Source organism: Stegostoma tigrinum, chromosome 23, assembly GCF_030684315.1.
Source record: "Stegostoma tigrinum isolate sSteTig4 chromosome 23, sSteTig4.hap1, whole genome shotgun sequence".
Classification (NCBI taxonomy): domain Eukaryota; kingdom Metazoa; phylum Chordata; class Chondrichthyes; order Orectolobiformes; family Stegostomatidae; genus Stegostoma; species Stegostoma tigrinum.
In genome coordinates, this window is record NC_081376.1 from 10,693,814 (window position 1) to 10,717,855 (window position 24,042).

Here is a 24,042-nt window from a genome sequence, read left to right on the forward strand (position 1 = left end):
AAGCTGACGTTTCGGGCCTAGACCCTTCATCAGAGAGCTGATGAAGGGTCTAGGCCCGAAACGTCAGCTTTTGTGCTCCTGAGATGCTGCTTGGCCTGCTGTGTTCATCCAGCCTCACATTTTATTATCTTGGAATCTCCAGCATCTGCAGTTCCCATTATCTCTCACACACAGACATTGCTCCACTTTCTACCCATTGGAAACAAGTTTACTTGCTCTGTAAATTAAGATGAATAATCCTAACGAGGCACATTTCCACTGAATCCACGCAGTGTCGGCATGCTTTAGTGTTAATCCTTTGCTGCAGATGCTAGTGTGCAGCATTTTCTTCCTCGCCCCGTACCTGACGGCAACAATAAAAATGTTCCCGCACCTCCGCCCCGCTCTCCATACACCTCTTCCCCACCTATTCACACTCAGCCCAGTGACTGTGTTTAACTCAGCGGACTGCGGGTAGTCCTTAGCAAACAGGAGATAGATCGTCCTCGTTTAAGCGAACAAGCGGTAAAAACAAGGCAAACACTGCAGATGCTGGAAATCTACAACAGAAACATTTTCTTTAAAAAAATAAACAGTTCTGATAGTTGTGGAGCGAGAAATTGTTTCTTTCCCCCTTTCACTAAACAGCTGGTTTTGCTTGGAAGAGGACAAGGCACTACGCTGGTCAGATGAACACTAAGAGACCATCCCTTTAACTCAGTTCATTTGTATTTTCGTTCGCAGTTTTTTTTAGAGAGACCAGTACTTCCCGGATAAGCCCACGAAATGTTCTTTCGAAGGTGGGGGTTACAAGGAAATGCGAACTGAAAGTGCTGGAGAAACTCAGCCGGTCTGGCAGCATCGGGGAGAGAAACAGAGATTAACATATCATCTCAGTTCCACTCCACAGACCTGCTGAGTTTCTCCAGTCATTCCTGTTTTTTTAAAAATTTCACATACCCCGCATCCGCAGTGATTTGCGTTTATCTCAAAAGATTTATTCATGTTAGGGTATCATTCATTTCAGCTTCCAACTCCCGCTGATTTTCACTGCCCCCAGAAAACTGGCGCCACAGCCTGTTCAGTGTCAGTTGTGAGTTGGGGAGGGGAGGGCTTGTTCTCCTTTGTAGGAGTTCACGCTCGTGTTTCACTGTTTTCAAGGACTTTTTGCGTGGTGATGGGGAGAGCACAAATTCTCTTCAGCCAAAACTCTCCGGGACTGAAGTATTCTTTTGGACGATTAGGATATTTTACATATAAAGAAAATAAAACTCTGGGGGTTTAAACTATCTGAGACGGTGTATGGGAACTTGCAGTTTCTAGCTGGTGACGATCTGTAGAGCCAACAACTCCCTTTTAAAGTGACTCTGTTAGGACAGCAGTTTTGAAGCGGGGTTTGATCCCAAACAAGGGTCCGGCGTTAGGTGATTATGAGGGTGACTACAATTTCTATTATTTTGTTGCAATGTGTCTTTGTTGCTTCCAGACTGAATGGGAATGTAAGAAAGTGGAACATTTCAGACTAAACTCCCCGATAGAAGACGAATTCGCTCATTATGCTTCAGAAATCTTTAATAATTCCTAATACCTTTTTTAAAAAAAGACTCAATTCGCTTTTCACCCAATGTGTCAAAGCTCTTTACAGTTAGTAAATTTCATGGGAAGTGTACTCACTGTCGTTGTGTAGTTAGCTGCTTAGAACTGGCACTCCAATCAGACAAAGTATTAAAACACTCAGGATTTGGTTACTAACCTACCTTTGAGCATCGCAGCGAGACACATGACATGGCGGAAAACTGTTTTGGAGCCGACAGTCCCTGCATTACGTTCATTCATCTGGCGCTTAAAATCTCGCCGCGTTTCCCGGGGACCATTTTGGCGGTGCAGAGTAACCCCAGTTGCGTCGATTAACGATTGGAGGCGTCTTAATAGTCAGGGCAGTTTCCTTTTTGTTTCCCCAAACCATAAGCTTTTATTCTGCTTATTTTACAGAAGATTTTGCTTGATTTGGTTTTGCAACGTGGCTCAGGGACGGTGCATGCGGATAGCGCACTGAGAGTTTACAGATGTTCATACAGCTGCCATTGTTATGAGTTTACATCGCCAGAGAAACACTGACTATTCTGTAACAGACTGGACGCACGCAGGCTCCGATTTAAAGAGGTTTATTGCAAAAAATGGAAAAAAAAAACACAAATACAGGAGCAAATAAATATTGGTTCATTTTTTATTACAGATTAATCTATACCGCCACAGTCACTCGATGCGTGCTGCTCTCTCTTCCTGGTTGCTGCTGTCTACATCAAGATATTTATTGCAAATTCCCTCATTTGTGATTTTGCGAGGGATTCACTAAACAAAAAGAAGCTGAAACCTTTCATCACTTGCCACAGCCCAAAGCAAACTATCAACATACAATTCGCACCAAAAGTTTGGGTCCATATTTGCTGTTCTTTTATACTTGCAGACAAAACATTCAGTCCTGTCCTCCTGCCCGCCAAACCGATTTTCATTCAGATCAGCCAACTGGTCCCTGGTCTGTCTAGTATAAATGATACCTAGGCTCCTTAGTAAAAGCAGAATTGTTACAATGTGTAAATAATTTTAATGGATAGTGTTGACTTGTAAGTAGAAAATCTGTGATCATACTAAAGACATCTGCAAAACAAATGAATTAATTGTTTTGAAATACTACATTGTTTTAAATGTTAAAATGTGTTTTGTTCAGTATTTCCTGATTTTTGTTCTCGCTTATTTGAAAAGCAGGTGGCGTTTACCCAAACAGTCTGTGATGAAACAACCAGCTCTGTGCCGGGATTCCTCCTCCAGCTTCTGCTTGTCCTATATTGTCTAGGATCCCCTGTGGAGCCAGTGAACAGATGCGCCGAATAGCTCCTCCGGGGAACAGTCAATTATTTAATTATACAAGGCTGCATTCATTAAGGGCGCGGGATCTGTACGCCGGAGTCTGGACAGGACACAAGAGTTCAGCATCAGCTCCTGGGTCGACTGTGTGAGCTGAAGGACTGTCTGTGATAACAAAGGCCCGGTTTACCTTGAACTTCCTCCCCACGCGTTGAGGCACCACCAGGGAGATGAAATCCCCCAACTATGTTAATACTGTTTCTACCGTTCTGCTTCATTCACGCTCTCTGAAACTCACACTGTCACACGCACACAGTACATTCATTACTTAACCCAAGTTTAGATCTTTTTGTCATCATACTTGTACCTTTTACCGGGAATGTTCGTCATCCCAGCGGATCCCTATATTATTACACTAATATATATTACAAGATATATATGTTCAGTCCCTACATAAACCATATTTTAAGTTGCTACAGTTTGACAGTTGTGAGGAGCCTCATTTTCACTTCCACTATTATCGCTACATAAATTTGATATCTGGGTGTCAAACATTAATGCTCGAAGATTTTAAATCTAGTCATCACAAAATGGTCTTTCGAACAGTGCTTGTATTTCCGTCTGTATTCACATATAGATTCGAACATTCAATAAAATGGCAATAAAAACTGATTATAAACATCCCTGTTCATCATCTCAATGAAATCCATGTATATTTTCTCAGTGCCTATAAAGTGAGCTCGGTCATTTTGGGTCTGAAGTAGCGGGACGCTCCACGATGCCAGCCACAAGTTCTCTGTTTGAATAGAAATCGCGGAGCGACAAGCATTTGTCCGTTTAATTCTAGTTGGTCATTGTCACAGAGTGCTCAGTTTCTTCCCCGGTAACACTCATAACTTCCCGGCTCTACATTCTTTAAATTTATACAAGTGAAAGCCATATTTTTGTTTTGTTTGGAGCTCTGAAAAATGAACTGGTGGTATCGCAAACGACATTGCTAGCCAGCGTTTTCCTGCTGGCTGCAAAACGCGGAGTGGAAAAATGACGGGTCAGCCGATTTTAGCACTAAGTGTCTGGTGAAACACTATGTCCCCATTTGGACATTCTTGGGAGTGGATCGGAAAAGGCTGGAAGTATAGCGGAACAGAAAGAAAGAGACACTAAAAATGATAAGCATAAATTACCACATGGCAATAAACCGGGATGTGTGCTCAAGTTTTCAGACGACTCAAATCTACATTTCCTACAACTGAGAACGGGCAGGGACCCTGTGCCTTCACACGGGAAAACATTTGAAGATAGATAAAGCCCTGCAAAATAGAGATGGTTTCAAAAGCGCTCATTTTGTGCAAGGGCTACTCTTCAAACTAACAACAATCAGGCCTAATTTAAAACTAGATTTAATGTCCATTTTTCACGCACTTCAGGAGGCGGATGTTAGTACCTGGAACGAAAACAGAAGTTGCTGGAAAAGCTGAGTAGGTCTGGCAGCGGCAGTGAAGTGAAATCAGAGTGAACATTTCGAATCCGGTGACCCGTCCTCTGATTTTTCTTCACAAGATGCTGCCAGGCCTGCTGAGCTTTTCCAGTAACTTCTGTTTCTGTTCCTGATTTACATCATCCGCAGTTCTTTCGGTTTTTAGCTGGCAAGCGGAAGCCTTCTAATTGCAACCAATGTTTGATAATGTTTCACAAACTGACCGCTAGGTAATGGGACATGTGGGGAGAAGGTAATTGTGGGGGTTGGCGGAGGGGGGGGGGGGGGAGATCGCAGTAAATGGACCATGTAGAAGTGTTTTTCTCTAAAGGGAAACAACGTTTGAGGGAATTTATTGCTGCCGTCAGTGCTTCCCACACGGGGGGATAACCCCAGTCCGTGCTTATTTGAATTACTCCATAGACCCGAAACACTGTTGTAGACGCGGGGCTTGATAGCAATCGCTCCTGCCATCCTATCAGGGGGCCAACACCCCAGCGAACGGAGCACCCTCCTGCTTTGTAATTGCAGTGCCGAATATGTTTGACCGTGTTCTACATCAAGTTGGACAGTCAGGGAAAATTCAGAGCCAGTCAAGGCATCTCCCTCACCGACGCTGTGCTCACTACTCATTTCTGTTTCTGTCGGGTGGTAAAGGGTCATTCCTTTAAGTATTTCGAAAGGGTTTCTGAATCTATTTATCATATTGCAGTCTAACTTACAAACTCGCTTCATGCCTGAATGAAACTATTTTTACGACCTATAGTTATGGATCTAGATCTCAGCTGGAGGCCCCTTCGCTATTTTCATTTTTACTTTCGATTTATTTAGGTCGCGCTGTCACACAAACGCACCAGTCAATACACACGGCCCTTGCACGCTCTCTCATAGCGCCTACCTTTTGCTGGGACGAGTCCCCGTTTACTGCGCTCCCGAGGCAACCACTCGCGCGCTCAAACGGCCTCTTCAGCTCCCAGTTAGAAAATTAAAATTCACCATTTTATTTCGGCGGTCGTCACGTTCCCAATGCCGAAAAGTGCCGCTGTCTTCAGCAGCATTAGTGTGTGGCCTACAGAGGGAAAGAGAGAGAGGTTTTTAACCGCGCGACAGCGGTCACCTCGCTTCTAGTGCTCACACCGAACAGCTACACTCTGTGAGTATTCGCGGATAGAAACGACTGCTTTAATATCGTCACATTCGGATCACTCCCTAAAACAGCTGGCCACAAAAATCTCATATTCTGCAAATGATTCTGGTTTCTGAAAGGTATGAAGGAAGCTGTCAGCGATTTCATAACTCAAATAGACCAGCCTTGTCATACTTATGCAAATTGGGAATCGCAATTATTACAAACGTTATAATGATTTACTGAAAACTGACTCTGATTTTGGGTGTTTATGGAATTCCTCTTCTGAACTGTTTTATTTCGCGAGGTGAAAAGCGTGCAAATAAGAGCGGATCCTAATATAGTGTTTGCTTTCCATTTGGCGCTGAATTCTCAATCACCGCTGGTGAGTGGGTCTGTCGTTCGTCTCTGTGTGTGTGTGTGTGTGTGTGTGTCTGTGTTGGCGGGGGTGGGGGATAGTGCTTCGCCAGATCATGAAGCCCCGCTTCCCATCCTTTCCTCTCCCGCAGGACAGCCAACTCTGCCTCGGCGTCCTTTCTGTTCTCATCTGTCTGCCGTTCCCTCCAGTTGATTAACAAAACGCCCAAACTGGAACTCTATTCCTAATTCCCCAGACGTCAGTGTCAATCAGCTTTGAGATATAAATGTAGCTGCGGGTGACCTCTCCCTCCAGTAAATCCGCGGGGGGAGGGAGAGAGACAGACAGAACTCAGGGTTCAAAGACCGAAAAATATTCTGGTAACATTCTCTCAAGCTGCATTGGGCTAGCCTTTCCCTAGGAATATCACTGAGAAAAAAAACAAAGCAATCTAAAGATATCTATCAATGTGTCTAAACCAGAGAAGTGGCTCAGCGCTGATACAGTATAAAACATCAAACTGGTCCCGTATGTATCTTGAATACAGACAGGCGATCGATTTGATGACGGGGGGTTATAAAGGAACGCGTAGGCTGTCTGCTCAAAGCATATTATAGCTGTTTAATTCGCCCCGACGTCCCCTACTTTATGAAAAAAAGCCAGAAAAAAAACTCCTTTTCCCTTTCCAGTTATGAACAAAGTCGGCACTTACCCTTTTTTTGCCAATAAGAAAAGGAGCGGGGAGCGAGAGGGGCTGGGAGATTAGCTTGATCTGTCTTGCTCGTGTGTTCATGTTGAGATTGAAAAATAAATCTCCACGATGCCCTTGAGAAACGTATCAGCAAATTCTCCATTGCAACGACTCGCTCAAGCTGAAAAACAACAAGCTAGTAACATTGAAGGAATTTGCTTATACAGTACTGTGTAGCCGGCCTATTCAAAGGAGAGGTCATATTTAATCTGACCAGAACACGTTTGATGGCTGCAGACAATAGAAGCAAAATTCCCGGAGCCCCCACCCCCACATACACATTTTCCTTCTCTCTCTCCGCCCTTCCCCCTCCCTACCTTTCAGTGCCAACAAACAAAAGACGACGATATCTTTGTTGAGATAAATAAGATTTCCCAGATGTATTTATATATACACACACAGATATATATATATATATATAAATCTCGCCTTTTGCTAAGTAGGAATCGGTTCGTGTGAAAAAAAAGCTGAAAATATATGACGGTTCAAATCATGTCCTCGACCCTCCTGATCCTTGCTTTCGTGAGGGAGGGTTTGGAGACGGCTGAACAGCGCTCAGAAAATTTCACACAAAACACCCAGTCTCAGGCAATCACCTCCCACTCTTAAAGCGGGGACGCCCAAAACAAATCCGGGGGGTCCCGCTGCTCCACTTTATAATTCTAATCCGCCACCCCCCCACCCCCACATCACCCACCCAACCCCAAATTCTCGCGTCGGTTGACCATAAGTGTCCATTTGCCATCAGATTCGATTCGGCGCTGCCACATTCCCCCACGTTCAGAAATAAATGTTGTGCAATCAAAAATGAAACTTCTGGTTTCTGGCGAGGCAGCCGGTGCAGATGGCGGGGGATGGGAGAGGGGATTATCACTCCGGGTGTCGTGGTGTTCTGAGATTAGATCTTTTTTACCTCCTGCACTGATTTAGCGCAGAAGCGGAACACTGCTGTTGGCGTTATTCCTGGATAAACGAGGGTGGGGCGGATGGGGGTTTAAACAACTGAACCCGAGGGGATTAACGTGGATCAGGAGGGAAGTAACGTGAGGATCGGTCTTGCCTGAAGCGGCAGGCCCTACCAAGCTGTAGGTGTGTGTCCAGACTCTGAAAAACCGCGGAGACTAGAGAGCCCGAGGCCGGGTAAAATGTAGGGAGATATTCAGAGAGGCATCACTCACCAGGTTTGACGACTGGTTCCTCTCAGTTACTCCGTGTGTGTGTGTGTGTGTGTGTGTGTGTGTTGGTGGGGGGGAGGGTGGTGGAGAGAGTGATGGACCAGCTTTAATAAACCAAGGACAAAGAAGGGCCGCTTCCCTCGGGGCCTACCCCCTCCTACATCCTTCCACCCCTCCCCCCCACCACCAACTCCCGCTAAACCCATATTCATTCAGTTATGTTGATTTAGCCAAAAACCCGTCCGCCAAATGATTCCAAACAGCCTCTCTATTACTATGCAACCACGGCCTCCGGCCAGTGCGAGCGGGAGGGGACGGGGGACACGTCTGTTTGTGATTCGTGTCATTTTTCACCTTGTAGTGGGGGGCTGACAATAGAGGATCCACTGAGTTACCAGCCTGTGACAGATTGCCGTCTCTATTCCTGTTTGCTTTTCGGTTTTGCAGTGTCGGTTTGATGGAAACAAGGACACTCGTCAAAGGCGGTTTAGCTCAGAGATCATTCCACATTAGATGCGACAAAAAATACTAGATTGAAGCTAGTCTGCCCGCCTTTGAACAAAGTACGGAGCGTATGGACCACCTGAACCCTCTACATATATTGTATAGAGTGGATATATATATATACCTCCACTGTCAGATAGAAATCCTGACCCCAAAGAATCAGCCATTTGCCTCCTTAGCAATATCAGTCGCTCGGCTGACAATATTAAGCAGAGATTAGTCAGAGGTTTAAGTAATTAGAAATAGTATTTTTTTGCTTTTTGGGGGATTCACATTAAACTGGACAGGGCGAGAAATGAAATTGCAAGAGTTTGAAGATTGAAAGAGAAGGACTGTGATGTATGTGTGTGTGTGTGTAAGAAAAAGCGTCGCTTGAAGGAAAAAGGAATGTTGTTTTCAGAGCGCATTTGCGAAGCCACCCTTCCCCCGGGGGAAGGATGGGTGGGGGTACTTTTGGGGAAGCAGACTGCGTTGATTGGGGTGAAGCGGTGCTCCAGAGCCGCCTGGGAGTGACACCAGAGGTCCCCGGGGCAGAGGGAGGGAGAGAGATAAAGCAGCAGTCCCCTCACCCGGCTCCATTTCTACCGCAGATCCCACTGCTCCGATCTGGAGTTTTGCGTAAGAAAAACCCAAACAAAAACATGAAAGGGGAATTTTCCAAAACAAAAACCCTCACCAGTTTATTCCTTTCTAATCGCGGTTGCGTTTCGCTGTTAAACTTTCCTCTTGCCTGTACATGTGTGCCACGAATTTACAGCGCTCGCGTCCCAGTAAGTAACTCGCTGTTGTTTTGCGATCGTTGTTGCTATGTTTCAGCAATCTGCAGAGAATTGCAGCCAGATATCTGACTGTGTGCAGTCTCCATTCGGCTCGGGTGATCACTGCAGCAGGCTTATTAACTGGCTCAGACTGTATGCGAGAAAGCTCAGAATTTCCAGGTCCGAGGAAACAAACAGTGTTTCTCTTTAAACAAAAAAGACGTTATTTGTGTGTGCTGAAAATACTGCGTGTAAAGCTCCCTGACGCGAAACCTACACGCGTTGTGCAAGCTTTCCTAGTCCATTGCAAATCCAACATCCTTTTTTTTAAACCAAAAAAAAATTCTTGGCGCAGATCGCTTTGTTAGACGTGAGAGTTGGGCTGCCTGTTTCTAACAGTTATGCTTCACCCTCCTCCGCTCCCCCCACCACCCCCCCACCCCCACCCCGCCCCCGTCTAGCTTTTGCTGAGTTTGGAGCTGAGCCAATACTCACTGCAGCTTGACTGTGCTTTGTGAAAAGCTGCAACAAAAGTTACATTCGACGCTCCTTCCTTCAGCTCGGAACAATGTTTAAAGCCGGACAGTTTTCAGAGGGGTGGGGTTGGGGGGTTGCTGTTATAGAAAGCATATATTTGCAGACCGATGCTGACCCTCGATCCCCGCGGTCTGTCATAAAGATTGAAACGGCCGAGTTTGGGGTGAACTATAATGTTGGGCAATGCTCCTTCGGAGAAACAGGGTGTATGTCTTGCAATGTCTCTGCCCAGCCTTTTATTCGCCAATAACTTCCTCTTAAAACAAACTCGTCACAACCTGAGGAAATTTAGCAATCACTTTTTAATTCAAAAGCTTGAACAAAAAAACGGGAGCCGACCCATTCCTCGTAAAGCCTCCCTCAGGCTACGGCGGGGAACACTTTCGGATTTAAAAAAAACTGCCCGGTCCCGGCCAAGAACGATGTGAATATTTGAGTTTAACCCCCCTCTCCAGCTGGTGCAATCTGGACGCATTGAAGTCTGAATGCAGGGAGCAGTTACTAGCGAGGCAAAAAGCTTAGTTGATTTTCAAAATACAGGAAAGTGAATAATGATTTTTTTTAAGCGTTTGCAGCCACTACCCTTCTATATGACCAGTGATCAGCGAATTCACAATTACCACCTTATGTATGAGTCCCTGCTTTTTATTCGCCTGTACAGAGAGAGAGAGAGAGATTTGTTTCTCAACTGCAGGCTGTCAAATTTCAGGTCAGTTTGACAAGTTTAAATCAACCAATCTTAATGGTCGGAGCCTCTGTAATTAGAATGCTTAGAGCTCAAATTAAAACAGCAGCAAGTACAAGGATTTGGTCAGGTCAGTTGGAACAAAGCAGACCCGGGCACAATGTGCTTATTAAGAGTTCAGCATTAACCTATCAAAGATAGTTGCAATGAATTGAAAGCAGCATTCGCTCAGAACAGTATTAACATACTCTGTGCTTTATTAATCGCGTCTAAACTATTGGAAATCGGTCAGGAATTCTAACATTTTCTTTATTAAATAAAGAGTCAAGTTGGCGAAACTTGCTACAAGTTCGTGATGAACATTTCTACTCGTCCCCTCCCAGCTCGGGGAACCAAGTGATGTACACACCTCCTTATTTTGTGATCACTCACAATCCTCCTTCCCCTTCAACTCTTGTCAAATATTCTCCAAGGAGTTTCAAATGAAAAACTCGACCACTTGTGTCCTCTGCCTCTGTCCTTTTGTAATATGGGTCACTGGGTTTGATTCGCGCTCTGGGACAGTCTAAAAGAAATGTTCTAAACGCGGAGCTGAAGGCTAGCTAAGCGTTCCAGATCTTTACCAAGTCCCAGAACGCTTTAAAAGTCAATTTTCGATTTGCCTGACGACTTCATAATCATTAAATTATTCAAAACGCACCTTTTCTTTTCTCACAAACATTTGGCATGATTAAAGCATTAAGCAGAAACACTGCATTCATTCTGTCCCCAATTTCAAATGGGCGTCCCAACTACTGTCAGCTTTTGCGTTATATTAGAACACTGCTACCGTCTAATCAGTATTAGTCTCTACTTGTATGCTCAGTATTAGCGTTTTCATACCATGCAGGCAGATCCTGATCATCCTCGGCCACCAGACATCTTTAAATCCTATTATATCAGAGGTAGTTCTAATAAGGTCCCTAGTCTCGACTAATTATGGAAAGCCTCAATTCTAGCGTCAGTGTTAACAGGGTAGGAGAATCCTGTTTATTCCCACTTTCTGTTGATGAGCGGAGAGAGTTTTATGACGACACTGCAGGATTGATATTCCAAAACAAAAATCTTTGCAATCGGTGTTCGACAGTGGTATTTAATAGGTTACCCTGAAATCTGAAATCGCCAGGTTTCAGGTCAAGACTAATCCCCAATTTTTCTTTTTGCACATTTTTGTATTGTTATTCAGATGAAAGTAGTATACTTAAATAATAAGCCGATTTACCTTCGAATCTGTGCGTCAAAATCAGACTTGATATTTCATATAAGCATTAACAGCATCAATTCCTATTATTTACACAATAACTGTCAATACAATTCTTATTTTACTGGGAATGCTATAGACTTTATGCCCAGCTACTGGTTCAAATCAGGGTAGAGGTTAATCGTATCAGTATCTTCCATAGAAACTGTTTATTTTCCCTTCCGCCTCCCTCACTGTGACAATCTCTGATTACTTTTGCTGTCTAAGTAAATTAGTTATCGACTTAACAAAAAAACCTAAATGTAGAAAATCGACTATATTATGGTCAAAATTGCGACCTGGTTACTTACAGCAGATTTAATAAACGAAATAAAGAGAAAGCAGTGATTGGGTGACAATATGTAGACAATATGTAACAACGACCAGGCAGCAATACTAAGCTCTTTTTGTAAAATATCTACAATTGAATGTGGAGCCCCTCTCCAATAAAAATAATAATATATCGACTCCTAAATGTGTATTTTTTTCTTGCCCTGAATATTTGTTCAGCTGCAAGCCAGTTCAAATAGTGATTACGCGCGCTCAGGGTAACACAAGTTAGGAGTCTATATTTACTGGAACTACGCGGTATCCTTTCCCTTAAATCAAGAGGAAAATATGCAACCATTTTTTAAAAAATCAAAAGAAAGGTTAATTAATCAAATCCACAAGAAACAAAAATATACGCGTTCCACATACTTGCATGGTGACTTGAATTCTGAACACATTCAATTTTCCTTTTATGGGATTAATTTAAATATAGATCGATTTCCGTGACATCAAAAGAGCTAGGATCACCTCGGGTCAGAGATGTCAGTGCTACACTGCCCTTCACTATGTGTTGATATTAAGTACAATTAAATGGATCACCAGGTAACTGGACTTAATGTGGGTAAATTGTACTAGCGCTGGAGGGGCCGAGGAATACGTACAGGATTGTTAAGTTTTTTGAGCCAATGTCACCGTGTCGTAATTACTGACCACATTTGTCTGCAGAGTGAGTTGTGGGCTTTATATTAGGAATCACACTCTCCCCCTTATATACTGTATACATTTTTAAGAAATGGTATGCTGCATTTTGGAGTGTCCTTATGCAGACATCCAGCAGGACTGCGAGGTGGGGGTTGGGATAGACATACCAGACCTAGATGTACTTCAGGAAACGCTACTCTGTTTAGAAGAAAAATGCTGAATTGGTTCTCCCGGAAAGTCGCGAATTTTTTAAAACATATAAAGAGAAAGGTGTTCGAGGCGGTGATTTGCGAACGATACAAGTCTCAAAGACTTAAAACGAATCCTCAGACAAGTAAAGCGAGCAAAAAGAAAGTGACTAAAATCGCCCTTCCTACTTCTGTGCCGTATGATCGAACGTGATCTCTTGCTTTATTCTCTTTTTTCACATTTAGCAGGCCGTTCAATTAATCTGTCTCCCTGCTCTCTTTTTATTCTCCCACTCCGTGAAATACCCAGGGCCGCTTCATACCGTCCCCTGTCTCGTCACATCTCTCTCTCTCTCTGCTTCTCTCTCTGGCTTGCTCCCCCGATTCCATTCTCTCCTCACTCCGTTTTCACTAACCCGACATGATTCATTCTCAGGGATAGCTGATGTCGGGCGGTCATTGCTAAACAGATGAGGCACAGTTTTGTACCAGCATGCAAAGTTCTTTTTATTCTTGATAATAAATCATACGGTCGCAGACAGAGACAGCGTGGAGGAAATAATATACTCAAGAAAATGGGTTTGCTTTTTTTTGTCACGTTGAAACTTTACCACTCCGTTTCAAACTCCTTGCATTATATGTCAGTGTAACGCGGCCTTGGAAGACAATTCTGTTTTAAGATTTTTTTGTGTCGGGGGGCAAATTGTTCGATGATTTCAAGGGAAGATTTTGTTTAAAAGTTGTTTTTGGCATTAGCTGTTTAAGTAAACCGCTGCCTGAGTCGGATCTTTCGTCTATTTTATGGGACGATTCGTTCCTCGGTCTGTCTTCAAGTCTGTGGATGAGTCTGGAGTTCGAGCAAGATACCTCGACGCCTGGGGAATACCTTGTGGCTGCAGTCACTGCCGAATGAGACCGAGTTGCGCCCTTTTCCCGCCAACAAGCGACTCCGTCAATTTCGAGTCAGTTTCAGCATCTCCTATGGCTGCCCTCAGAAACTGAGCGATGTTCTCTTAGCCCCACAGCTGCTGGCTAAAGTGTCAGATAAAAACACACCAACACTAAATCTGGATGAAATGATCACAGGGGCTCGAACCCACTGGGGGACAATCTGCAATTTGTTATATTTCGAGGTGGAAGTCTAGAGACTTTTAAAGTAACAAGGATACAAAAGGAGATCCTGTGCTCTGAATACAAAATGCTTACAGTGAGTGAATAAGGTTTTCGCTTGCATGTTCTAACAAGCCCTATAACTCAAGTCAGGATTTGCACTCGGGGCAGGCACTGTAAAAAGCTGGTGTTGTCCAGCACTCGCTGTCAATTAACAATGATGGGAACCCGGGGGCTCTGAGGGAGCTTGTTTGCTTTCCGATTTCAGAAGCAGGCTCGCGTTTCCCATGATGGAGCGGACCATGTGGCGTGAAATCTGCTTTTAGCCAGGTCGCCCTGATCAGGCTGCACTGCAGATCCTTGGGCGCTTGTGTTCAACCTTAGAGAGCATCGCCCCCCACCCCTCCACCCCACTATCCTGTCAGCTCAACTTTAAAACAAAATGTTTCCGAATCTGTCCATCCCCGGCTGTCGAGAACGATGCTTCTCTTGAGTCGAAGTTGATTTATGATCCTTCAACAGAGAGGGGGAGAAAGGTGCGCTCGGGGCACGACAGCTGCTTCGTCGCTATCTCAACTCGGAGAAAGAAAGTCAACGTGTAGACGAGGAAAAGAGGCTTCGGACCCCAACACTGGTAACTTGCAACAACCTGATCTCACTCTTTTAGACTTATCATTAGAGAATCTGATGGGGCTGTGTGTGTCATTGTATGGCGGTGAATATAGTGGAATTGGATTTATTTATCTAACGAGGAGTTGTTGGGTGACCTGTGTCAGCGATAGGCCCACAGGATTGAGAATTCAAAGGTTTGTACTAAATCCAGCTGCAATGCCCTAGCAGGCCCTGGGATTCAGGAGGGGTGTGCAGGATCCCTGCAAGCCTGTTGCTTATATCTCGAGTCTCGCTCTCTGACTAATGCCGCAGTCCGTTTCTTTTTATTAGAACATGGTGTTTGCGTTCGGATGAGTTACCGAGGCGCTCAAATACCAACCCCACCCCCCACCCCCACTATCTCTCTCCACAAACCCAATCAGGCCGGATTGGGGGAAATTCCACCCAGATCTCCGATTCGCTCTCAGTTTGTCGTTTTTATGCAAGCGTTAAAATGAAATGCGGATGCTAAGCTGTTTGCAGATTCCTGTGGGCATTGAATTCTGTAAAGGGCTTCATCATTGTATAGAAATGTCATTAAAAGTTGTGAGAGGAAGGGAAAATTCCATGAAGAAAATGACAGCGTTCTACATGGAGAAACTTACGATATATTTGCTCTGAGTGGCTTTAATAGGACACATAGTTTATGTTATTGGCAATCAGAACCCGACCATTCTGAGTAACGTGATGTACAGTATATGGGACAGTTGGTAGAATTTGTGCTGAGGGTGTTTTAAGAAACTTTGTATAAACTCGCTTGTATAAAAGCATTTGTGAGAATACGGGGGCAATGTGTTTCGAAAAAGTCAGTTTAAGATTTTTTTTCTTTTTGGCACATTGCTGGCTCGCAAAAAAAACCCCGAGGAAGCTAGCTTCATACTTTAGCCAATGACTGTGAAACACGACTACCGATTTTTGCAGTGAATTCACACATTGATCCCGGGGCTGTTGCCCAGTTCCTGCAAAGTCCAGTTTAATGTCGTGGCGGAAATGAACGTTCTCATCCCGAAGAGACCCTGTTTAGCTTTATTCTCTTGATGATGCTCCCACCCCCACCTACCTTTTTTGCACAAAAAAAGGTTCTGCAAATCCGGATTTAAATTGGAATTATGCAAATAATTGCCTGCTCTATGCCAAAGACAATTCGCTGCACAAACACAGAAAGCGGCCCACATGCAGCTATCAGCGAGGTATTTTCTTTACTAAAAGAAGTGGCTAAATACTGGCTCCTCTCGGCCCCTGACTTAATGGTGCTCAGGCGACAGAGGGATATAAAGCAGCATGAATTTTTCTGGCTTATTGTTTATCTGACTTCACTAGCACGGCCCTAAACACAAAGGTGATCCAACAAAGCAGACTAGCAGCCGTGACTTGTACACGGTTTTGGAAATGACTGATGGGCTCAATTTCCTCAATGCTGCCGTAAGGCGGAGAGACACTGATCTTGGCTCCACTCTACTGCCAGAATTGTAGTGCTACTGACTAAAGAACGATGCAACTCTAGCCCCACTTTTGATATCTGCGCCCGCTTCAGAACGCTAAACCGCTTTGGGTCAGAATTCCCTTGGAGACACTACTACATCGGCGGACCTTCTAAGATCTACCTGTATTTATAATGAATGAATTATGTCATTGTAACTGGAGGCGGGGGGGTGGGGGGGCAAGTGTACTCCAAGTTTACATTTCCCTTCCAAATATAGTTCGCCATCTTTTTATTAAACGGTTGAAAATGCGTTTTTGGAAAATAAGGTCTCATCGCATGACCAACCTTGCAATCGAGATGCTGAATGCAATTCTGTATTTTTTAATGTAGCTTTCAGGCTGTCAGAGATAAGGTAGCATATATCAGCAAAGGGCTTCCCTATAAAACTGGCTTGAGTGTTAAGGACGTGCGGAGCGCAATTTCCGTGTAAATATTCTACAGTAAGAACACTGGAGAGACTCAGCAGGTCTGGCAGCCTCTGTGGAGAAAAGAGTCAACGTTTGGAGTCCGGTTCGATTTCTTCAGCTCTGATTCTGAAAAAGAGTTATGTCAAGGCTCGAAACATGACGGCTTCTCTCCCCCCAGATACTGCTGAGTTTCTCCAGCCTTCTTTTCTGTTTGTTTCAGATTTTCAGCAATCCGCGGTATTTTGGTTTGATTCGAGTGATTTCTATATAGCTTTACTGCAGGCAAGGGGCGCAGGTATGTTTAAAGCGTCTTTCGAGAGAAGAGGCGATGGATGTGCTGTTGGAACCAGGACAAATCTGCAAATGGGGAATGTTTGCCATTTTTACTGTGGTCAGGGGAGATCCTGTCTTCCTGCCCATTCTCTCGCCCGGGGAAACAGATAGAACACGGCAGGGAGCACAGCCACGTGTTTTTTTTTGTATAGCTCAAGACAGCGGCATCCTGGAAGACTCAGTGGGCTACGTTAGCGCACATTTCTGTAAACAGACACAAGCGGTTTAAAGGTGCATCTGGTCTGTAGCCCAGAGCTGGGACCAGCAACAGTTGAGGAAAAGTTTGTTTAATCTGTATGTCTAGCCTGGCCACCTCTTCCGAGGTTACAGCAAAACGCCTAGACCGAGAGAATTGTGTCAAAGGCTGATCTGTTGACCGTTGGATCATTTCATTATCTCCGAGTTTCGTTTTGTTGCTTTCAAAAAAAAGGACAGCTGAAAACACGCCTCGTTTTGTCAATCCCTCTACCCCCCACCGTAGTTAAATGTGAAAGGACATACAGTACACAATGACATCCATATCTGCAGATACCAAAACCAGTTCTCTCCGGTTGCTCTGCAGGCTGGAGATAGGAGATTTCTGAGGATCGCTGTGCACAAGTATATGTGCAAGCCTACGCCCACCCCCCCCAACCCCCCTTCAGTTGGGCGACAAAAGTTTGTCAAAAGTGCCAAACAAGACTGTTCTGCAAATCCCGGGCTGCCACATTGCAAGGATATGCGGAGTTTGGTGATGAATGGGGAACGACATTAAATCGCGTCGGGTTAGATTTATCTTAGCAACCAAACACGCACGTTCTATTTATAATTCATGTTTTTTTAAATTTAGCTGCCGGCGTCCCTCTCCCCAAAATGCTGAAAGACGCAAGGAGGCGGTCAGTGTGTTAATTCAGATCGATTGTATAGGTCCCAGACGGTGATAAATAGGTGGCTTAAAAAGAAACAGCAACGCCCTGATATAATTTACTGTGGTCAGCTCAGTGAGATTTATTGTCACAGACGCAGCTCCGATCACGGGCTTCGTGATGAACTGTTTGCATTGCAAATATCCGGGAAAATTAACTGATGGAAATCAATGAGCGGAGCGCACACAAAGAGAAAACATTACTTTTACCTCAGCCAATATACACAGTGCAGAGCAGTCATTATCAACTGCATTCCAAGGTTCCTGAATGTATGTCCACAGAGTTCCCCCACCCCCTTCCCCCGCGCTCTCTCACACCGACACAATTGCAGTGCATCTCAGCGCAAAGTTCACGGGGAATTTGCTTCTGATCTACCCGTTTCATAATTAAAAAAAAACAATTTCTGAATTAAACGGCTGCCTTTTGCAAGCAGAAATGCAAACTCCAGTACGAAGTAGCTCACTGGCAGTGTGTGCCTACTGCAGATCCTTATTCTAAATCCTTTTGCAGACCTGGCCAACTCTATAGTCCCTGTAGATTACAATCAGAGACATTAGCAAACGCTATGCTGATTGACACATGGGGGACCTTTTGTTGAACACCAAGGACGGTGAGCTTCTTTGAAATACTCTTTGATCTTTGAAAGTCTAACCACATCCATTTTCGCCTCCATTTTCAGGTTTAAATACCGAGGCACAGATTGCACTCAACGTGTCGTTCTCCCCGGGTGACACGGTTTACTTTTTAGGCGCTACTAAACGAGCGTCTCCAATTCAGATTCGAGGTACTCGATTGAATCAGTTGAGAGTGGGGGAGGGGCGTGGTGTCTTCACTTACTGCGATTTTCAACAGCACCAATTTAAATCTCTTATACCTTCCTCCCGAAATTTAAAAAAGATACGGCACTGGAGTTGTGAACTTGTCCTTCAGAACCACCGCATTTTCTGCAAATTATTTACGTTTTGAGCAGCAAAGGAAAACAAAAAAGAGAGAGGTTTCATGAGACCATCTTTTTTGAATAAAGCAAATATCTTTGGTGGAAGAAAAATACAACGCAGGAACCCCTGGCAAAACCGCTGCAAAAATACAACGCCCCCACACCAAATAAAACATAGGACACTGCAATAAACAGACTGATTCCCAATGAAATGTTTTCCATAGTTCTTAATAACTGCAGCCAATGTCTTTGGACAATATAGTGGGCTTCAGTTCATCTCCTTGTGGATAATATCCTGAGTTACTGGTTATGTTTGCCCGAGGTTTTTTTTCCCAAAACAAACGCCCATATGACCTTCACATTAGAGTGCAAGTCCACATTACTTCATCTGCACACTTGCCCTGACTCATTGCAAGGACTGTAGTAAAGTTTGAAAATCACTTGATTTTTTTTCCAGGGGTGCGGAGGGAAGCAGTAGTGTTACGTCACGCCATGATTTTAATGCAATTTGTCCAAGTAAAAATGTTACCTACTTTGTGACCGTTTCAACTCCGATTTTAAAACTGCAATGTTGGTTTTGCATCGTCAGCCTTGCCGTTTCCATGTGAAGTGGAGAGGAATTGTGGCGGGGCGGTGGGGGGTGAGAGCATCAATCCAATCGTTGATGATCTACACCCGGTCTTTCGGGGACTACCACACTGTCTTACAGTGGCATGCTCAAAGGGACGCCAGTTACATTGGTGACTTCAATACCTACTTTGTCCGTGAAAATCTCACGGTGATAGTTAGCCAACTTATGACCAACGCCTGGCAATGACATCAATAAATAGACTTCGACCGACGGAGTAAAGTGTCCCCCCCCCCCCCCGAACAAGAATAATCGACACTTAAGCTTTTCATAGTGGGAACCAGACCTGAGCGAGACCCTTTACGAACGCGAAGCTAGCTTTGGAACCGCACAGGGAGGGAGGCCTTTGGCATGGGGGAGGGAAGAATAGAGCTCCTCTTGTAACTGCTGACCCTTCACTCGCCTCCTGGGAAACCTCCATTTTTAAAAAATCTAACGCTTCAAACAGCCGCGTTGCAATCTGAAAAAAATACAAAATCCCCTCAAACAGCACTAATCCCCTTTAAAAAAAGTGTTTTTCCAATATCTCCGCCCCCAAGTAAATCACTAAATTTTGACTTTGGGCGCAGTCTGTTTTCCAGCACTTTCTATCCTCTCAACCTTATGTTATGCGGAATCATTGCCAAGCAACGATTTCAAACTGCAAGCAGGGCGTGTTTTTCTTTGGGGGGTACTCACACGCACACACAAAAACAGTCTATATCGAAAAGCCAAAGCTATTTGTGGTATGCGACACGTACGTATAAGGAATGTATTGTGTAAACTAGGAGGTGGGGGAGAAAGTCTACGAGCTGGGATTTTTCCACCCCCCCCTCCCCAAAAAAGATGTGAGTCGCTTGCAAACGCCAGCTCCCTGCCACGTGCTGTTAATATCAACCAGGGAATGTATTTGGTAACGGACTGTAGCTCGCTGGTAAATACTACTCGGCACGGCGTTTAGCAAATCACATTTTTTCAAAAAAAGTCAAGGGCGAACTCCAAACTAAATCGCTGCCTGATAAACATACAGGACAATAAATATAGTGAGGTAACCTTGCAGTTTGCCCTTCATTCCTCAACATGGCTCCCACCTGACTGACCAAATAATCTCACTGCATTCAACCGGACGGCTCTTGCACTACTTGATAGCTGCACACAGGATACACTGAAGTTTTCAAATAATACATTCCCAACCGAATCTCTTGTCGACTGAAAGCAACCGCTGTCCCCAAAGACGCGTGCACGTTACTAACCAGGCGATTTATGATTGTACATACCTAATCAGATTACAGCTTCTGTTGCATCCGCGTGTTTAAAACAATGACTCACACAGACTGTGGAGAAAAAAAGGAACAAGACGGTGGGGGGGGGGGTGGGGGCAGGGTGAGAGAGAAATCACACGGCGTGCTAAACGTAACCAATTGGTTTTAGTATCCTTGGCGCACACACACACACACACGAACTGCATTTAATTACAAGCGGGTTCCTAGTATTTTTAAAAAAAACACCTTTTTTCCCCATTACGAGTGGGCGGGTGAAGGGGGGGACAATTTGGAAGGGAACTGTCACTCATTCCTGTTGCATTGATCATTCAAGTCTTCTGCTTTCGCCAGTCACCCCGTTTTAATTGTCCCTCCCCAGTCCCCCAATCTCTCTCTCTCTCTGGGTGTCTCTAGGCTGTTGTCCCTCTCTCGCTTTCTTTCTCAGTCCTGTCGCCAATTTGAGACAAACAGAATGTTGACGACGCGTCCAGAAGTTGCTTTTTCTCTCTCTGGCGAGGCGCGATCGTGCCTGGGAGATATTCAGATGAGTTCTTTCCACACACACATTCAGACGGCGGTTCCCCTGGCGCTGGGGGAGCTCATTACTATTTTAGTCCCTCTCCTTGTGTTGTGGAACTGGGGCAACTTGAAACCGCAGGAGGATGGCGGTGGATGGGGGTGGGGGCTGGGGATGAGCATGGGACAAAACACACGGCCCAGGCATTGTGGATGGGGGGAGCTTGAAACCTCTCGCCAGCTTCTGATTACTATTTTGATCATTCACCAGAGGAGTGAGGGGGGAGCCTGGAAACGGTGCCACTTGGAGCCCTATTGTAATCGTTCACTGGCGGACAAAGGATCGCCTTGAAACCTCCTGCACGCTCTAATTGGTTTTTCGGGGACGTCGCGAGAGGGGGAGCTGGTTCCGGGCCAATCAGAGGCGTGTTTACAAGAGATGATGGACAGATGTTCCAGCCAATGGCAGGCGTATTGACACGGGCTGATTGACAAGGGGGCAGGCGTAGGACAAACAATGTGGATTTCATTGCAAAAAGAGAGTTTGGGAGACTGGCAGGAATTGAAAGAGGGTTTTTTTTGTATGTTGTGTATTTTGTTTTCTGCATGGCGATCCCACAATCTCCTTTCACCTAAAACTTGGACTTAAAACAAAACTGGGGGTGGGGTGGGGGACTTCTGCTTAGCAGTCTGCATCGTCCAAAGACGTGAGTAAAGTTTTACGTCTCTGCTTCCCCTCCTTTCTCTAAACTATTGCACAGTCAAGCGTGTTTGTAAAGATGTGAAGTAATGGGAAGGCGCGCAAACCATTATTCCAGGCATTCGCACAAGTTTTGATTGGGAACTCAGATTCACTTGGACCCTAGGCGTTTCTGGAACAGAGGTCGGATTGTTTGTTTGATGTCTGGCGTTAAACTCGTGCTGTTTTCCTTTCCCGCTTAAGTAACGCCGAGTGAGACCATCGGAGCAAATGTGCCATTCTTGTAGAAATAAGTCCGACGTTTTCGCTGAAGGCAAGTGAAATGTAGTCAAACGTGGAAGCGTAGCAAGGCTCGGAGTTATCTGAAAGTAAAATAAGTTCTATTTTATCAAAAGTGGAGAGGGGGTGTTGGCTGGTGGTTGCAGTTGATGTTAAGCTTTGATCAACTGACTGTGTTTAATTAAAATCAGGATTTAAACCATGCCATGAAGTACAGACTAAAGCTGGGAAACTAAAGCCAGCTTCCTAAAGGATTCAGTTGGCGGAGAGTTCTCCATACCTTTTTTTAAAAAAGAAACCACTCATATCCAAACATGGTTTTGGTTAATGTGTCTGCTTCTAGCTTTTTTTTGCGGGGTAGGGAGAAGAATAACTTTCTCGGCTAACCTTCGAGTTGCAGGCATTTTACTGCCTTCGACATCTGTGTGTTTCTGCACCGTACATCGGGCGACATCAGTCATTTGTAAGTGAACTTGGGATTTTTAGAAACTCACATTGGAAACGCAGCAATGCGCTTTGAGAAGGGAACACAGTCAATCGGGGACGAGACGTGGGAATTGGAGTTGTTGAGCTCAACGACGAGGGGATAAATGTTATTTATTTTTGAAATGAGCTGTCTTACAAACAACTGCAGTGAGCAGATACATAATCTCTCTAGAGCTACGCTGTTTCTGCATTTACCTGTTAGTGACATTTTTAAAAAAGTTAACATGTGAAGCCTAAATTTGTTAAAAATGTTTCAAAAACATGTGCAAGGCTATCATTTTGAATGATTACCTTTAGCTGCTGAATGTGATTACTTCTGGTTTTTATGTGGAGAACAGCTTGTGTTTACTCGGATTTTTTTTCTACACGACCATCAATAGCAGTCAGATATACCGACACTCGAAGCATTTATTCGGGGGCTATAAAGTTAAAATAAAGGCGGGACGATTAGTCGCAGCAAAAAAAATCATTTCTCTGTTTTCTTTAATGCTGGAGACTGGGGGGTGCGTTCTGGGGGGAGTAGCGAACACGATACAATTTCCTACAGAAGCATTTTAAAAGCGATTCATGTTGGGGTTGTACAGTGAGAGGTGAAGCTGGGTTTCGTTTCGAGAACAAAATAGATGTTTGCACCAAGAGGAGGCCTTTGGACAGACCGTGTGGTAGCAACGTGAGGCTAAATTTAAATTTCAGTTAATTCTTGAGAGAGAAGATCGACAAAGGGGCAATGTTTTGTGCTAGTTTCTGTCCTTAAACTAATAACAGCGATGCTTTCTTATGAATCAGAGTTGAGTGGCCGTTCGCGGTGAAGAGTTAGTATTTTTACTGAGTAATATTTCGGCTCTCTTTCTGTACAGATGCCGTTCAAAATGCCTCGGATGAATCCTGACCACGCGCTTGGAGAGCCTGGCGCTGTAGCCTGAATTTTAACGTTGGAGGGGGGGACGGTTAGTTCCGAAACCAAGTTTGGGGAGGATTCCGATTATGGATGGCAGAGACTTTGGCCTCCACCGTACAGTCCACGTCCCGTCGCCCTTGCTTACCGGCCTGGGTATGGAGGCTCCCAGGGTGGGCGCTCAGGCCGGCAGAATCGGCCCGTCCGCCGGCCACATGAGCTCGGCGCTCGGCACTCACCTGCCGCCGGCCAAGTACCTCTCGTCCCCGGTCTCAGTGCACGGCCATTCGGGTAAGACAGCCGTTACCAATTCTCTCTTCATCGTACTGCTAGACTTTCTTTTTTTTTGGTTTTTCTCTATCTCTTAAAATCGATTTGTTGTTGGAAATCTGTTTGTAACCCAATGATTTTTCAAAACCACGAGAGTTTGCGAAGTGCAATGTAGCCTATCTAACTGGGGGGAGGGGGAGAACTGGCAAGAGTAGAGGATTGTATGGGTTCTAAAAGTTTGCTGGAAAGTTCAGCAAACTACAATGCTTTTATATGCAATGAGCCCGGTTGGTATGTAGACTGTGTTAATACTGAAACCAAATAATCTTTAACAATGAAACTGAGGGTCGGTTAAACTTCCATTATCCAAGTCTTGTTGAGTGTAATCCGCTGTTTCTGATTCTCCCTGTCTCAAATGTTACGAACATCCCGAGTTGATTTTTCCCCCTCCCAACATGGCTCGGAGTTTCTGGTGGCTATGTAGAAGCGACACAAAGCGGAAAACACCCCGCTCCCTCGCTCTTCTGTTTCCTTTATTATGAGCCGA

At 44.7% G+C, this 24,042-nt stretch overlaps 1 protein-coding gene and 1 long non-coding RNA gene across 18 annotated transcripts in view; one reads left to right on the forward strand and one right to left on the reverse strand.

The window, feature by feature from the left end:
* Window positions 1-2,192: 2,192 nt before the first annotated feature.
* Window positions 2,193-20,967, reverse strand: LOC125462202 (uncharacterized). 6 transcript variants are annotated; one of them, XR_007249621.2, is made up of 5 exons: window positions 20,365-20,967; window positions 9,489-13,686; window positions 8,912-9,198; window positions 6,518-6,677; window positions 2,193-5,390 (listed from the first exon to the last, which is right to left on the reverse strand). It is a non-coding gene; the product is annotated as an uncharacterized LOC125462202 (long non-coding RNA). The 6 variants fall into 6 exon arrangements; XR_009447118.1 differs by lacking the exons at window positions 8,912-9,198; window positions 9,489-13,686 and having other exon boundaries at window positions 20,365-20,427; XR_007249620.2 differs by lacking the exons at window positions 9,489-13,686; window positions 20,365-20,967 and having other exon boundaries at window positions 8,912-9,379.
* tnrc18 (trinucleotide repeat containing 18) overlaps window positions 13,549-24,042 on the forward strand; it is a 182,453-nt gene continuing 171,959 nt past the window's right edge. For 8 of the 12 annotated variants that reach the window (XM_048551910.2, XM_048551917.2, XM_048551918.2 and 5 more), the window contains exons 1-2: window positions 21,403-21,572; window positions 23,188-23,516. In XM_048551910.2, the coding sequence (XP_048407867.2) occupies window positions 23,315-23,516 (202 nt within the window). In that variant the 5' untranslated portion in view covers window positions 21,403-21,572; window positions 23,188-23,314. The other 4 variants (XM_048551911.2, XM_048551913.2, XM_048551914.2 and 1 more) reach the window with 4 other exon arrangements.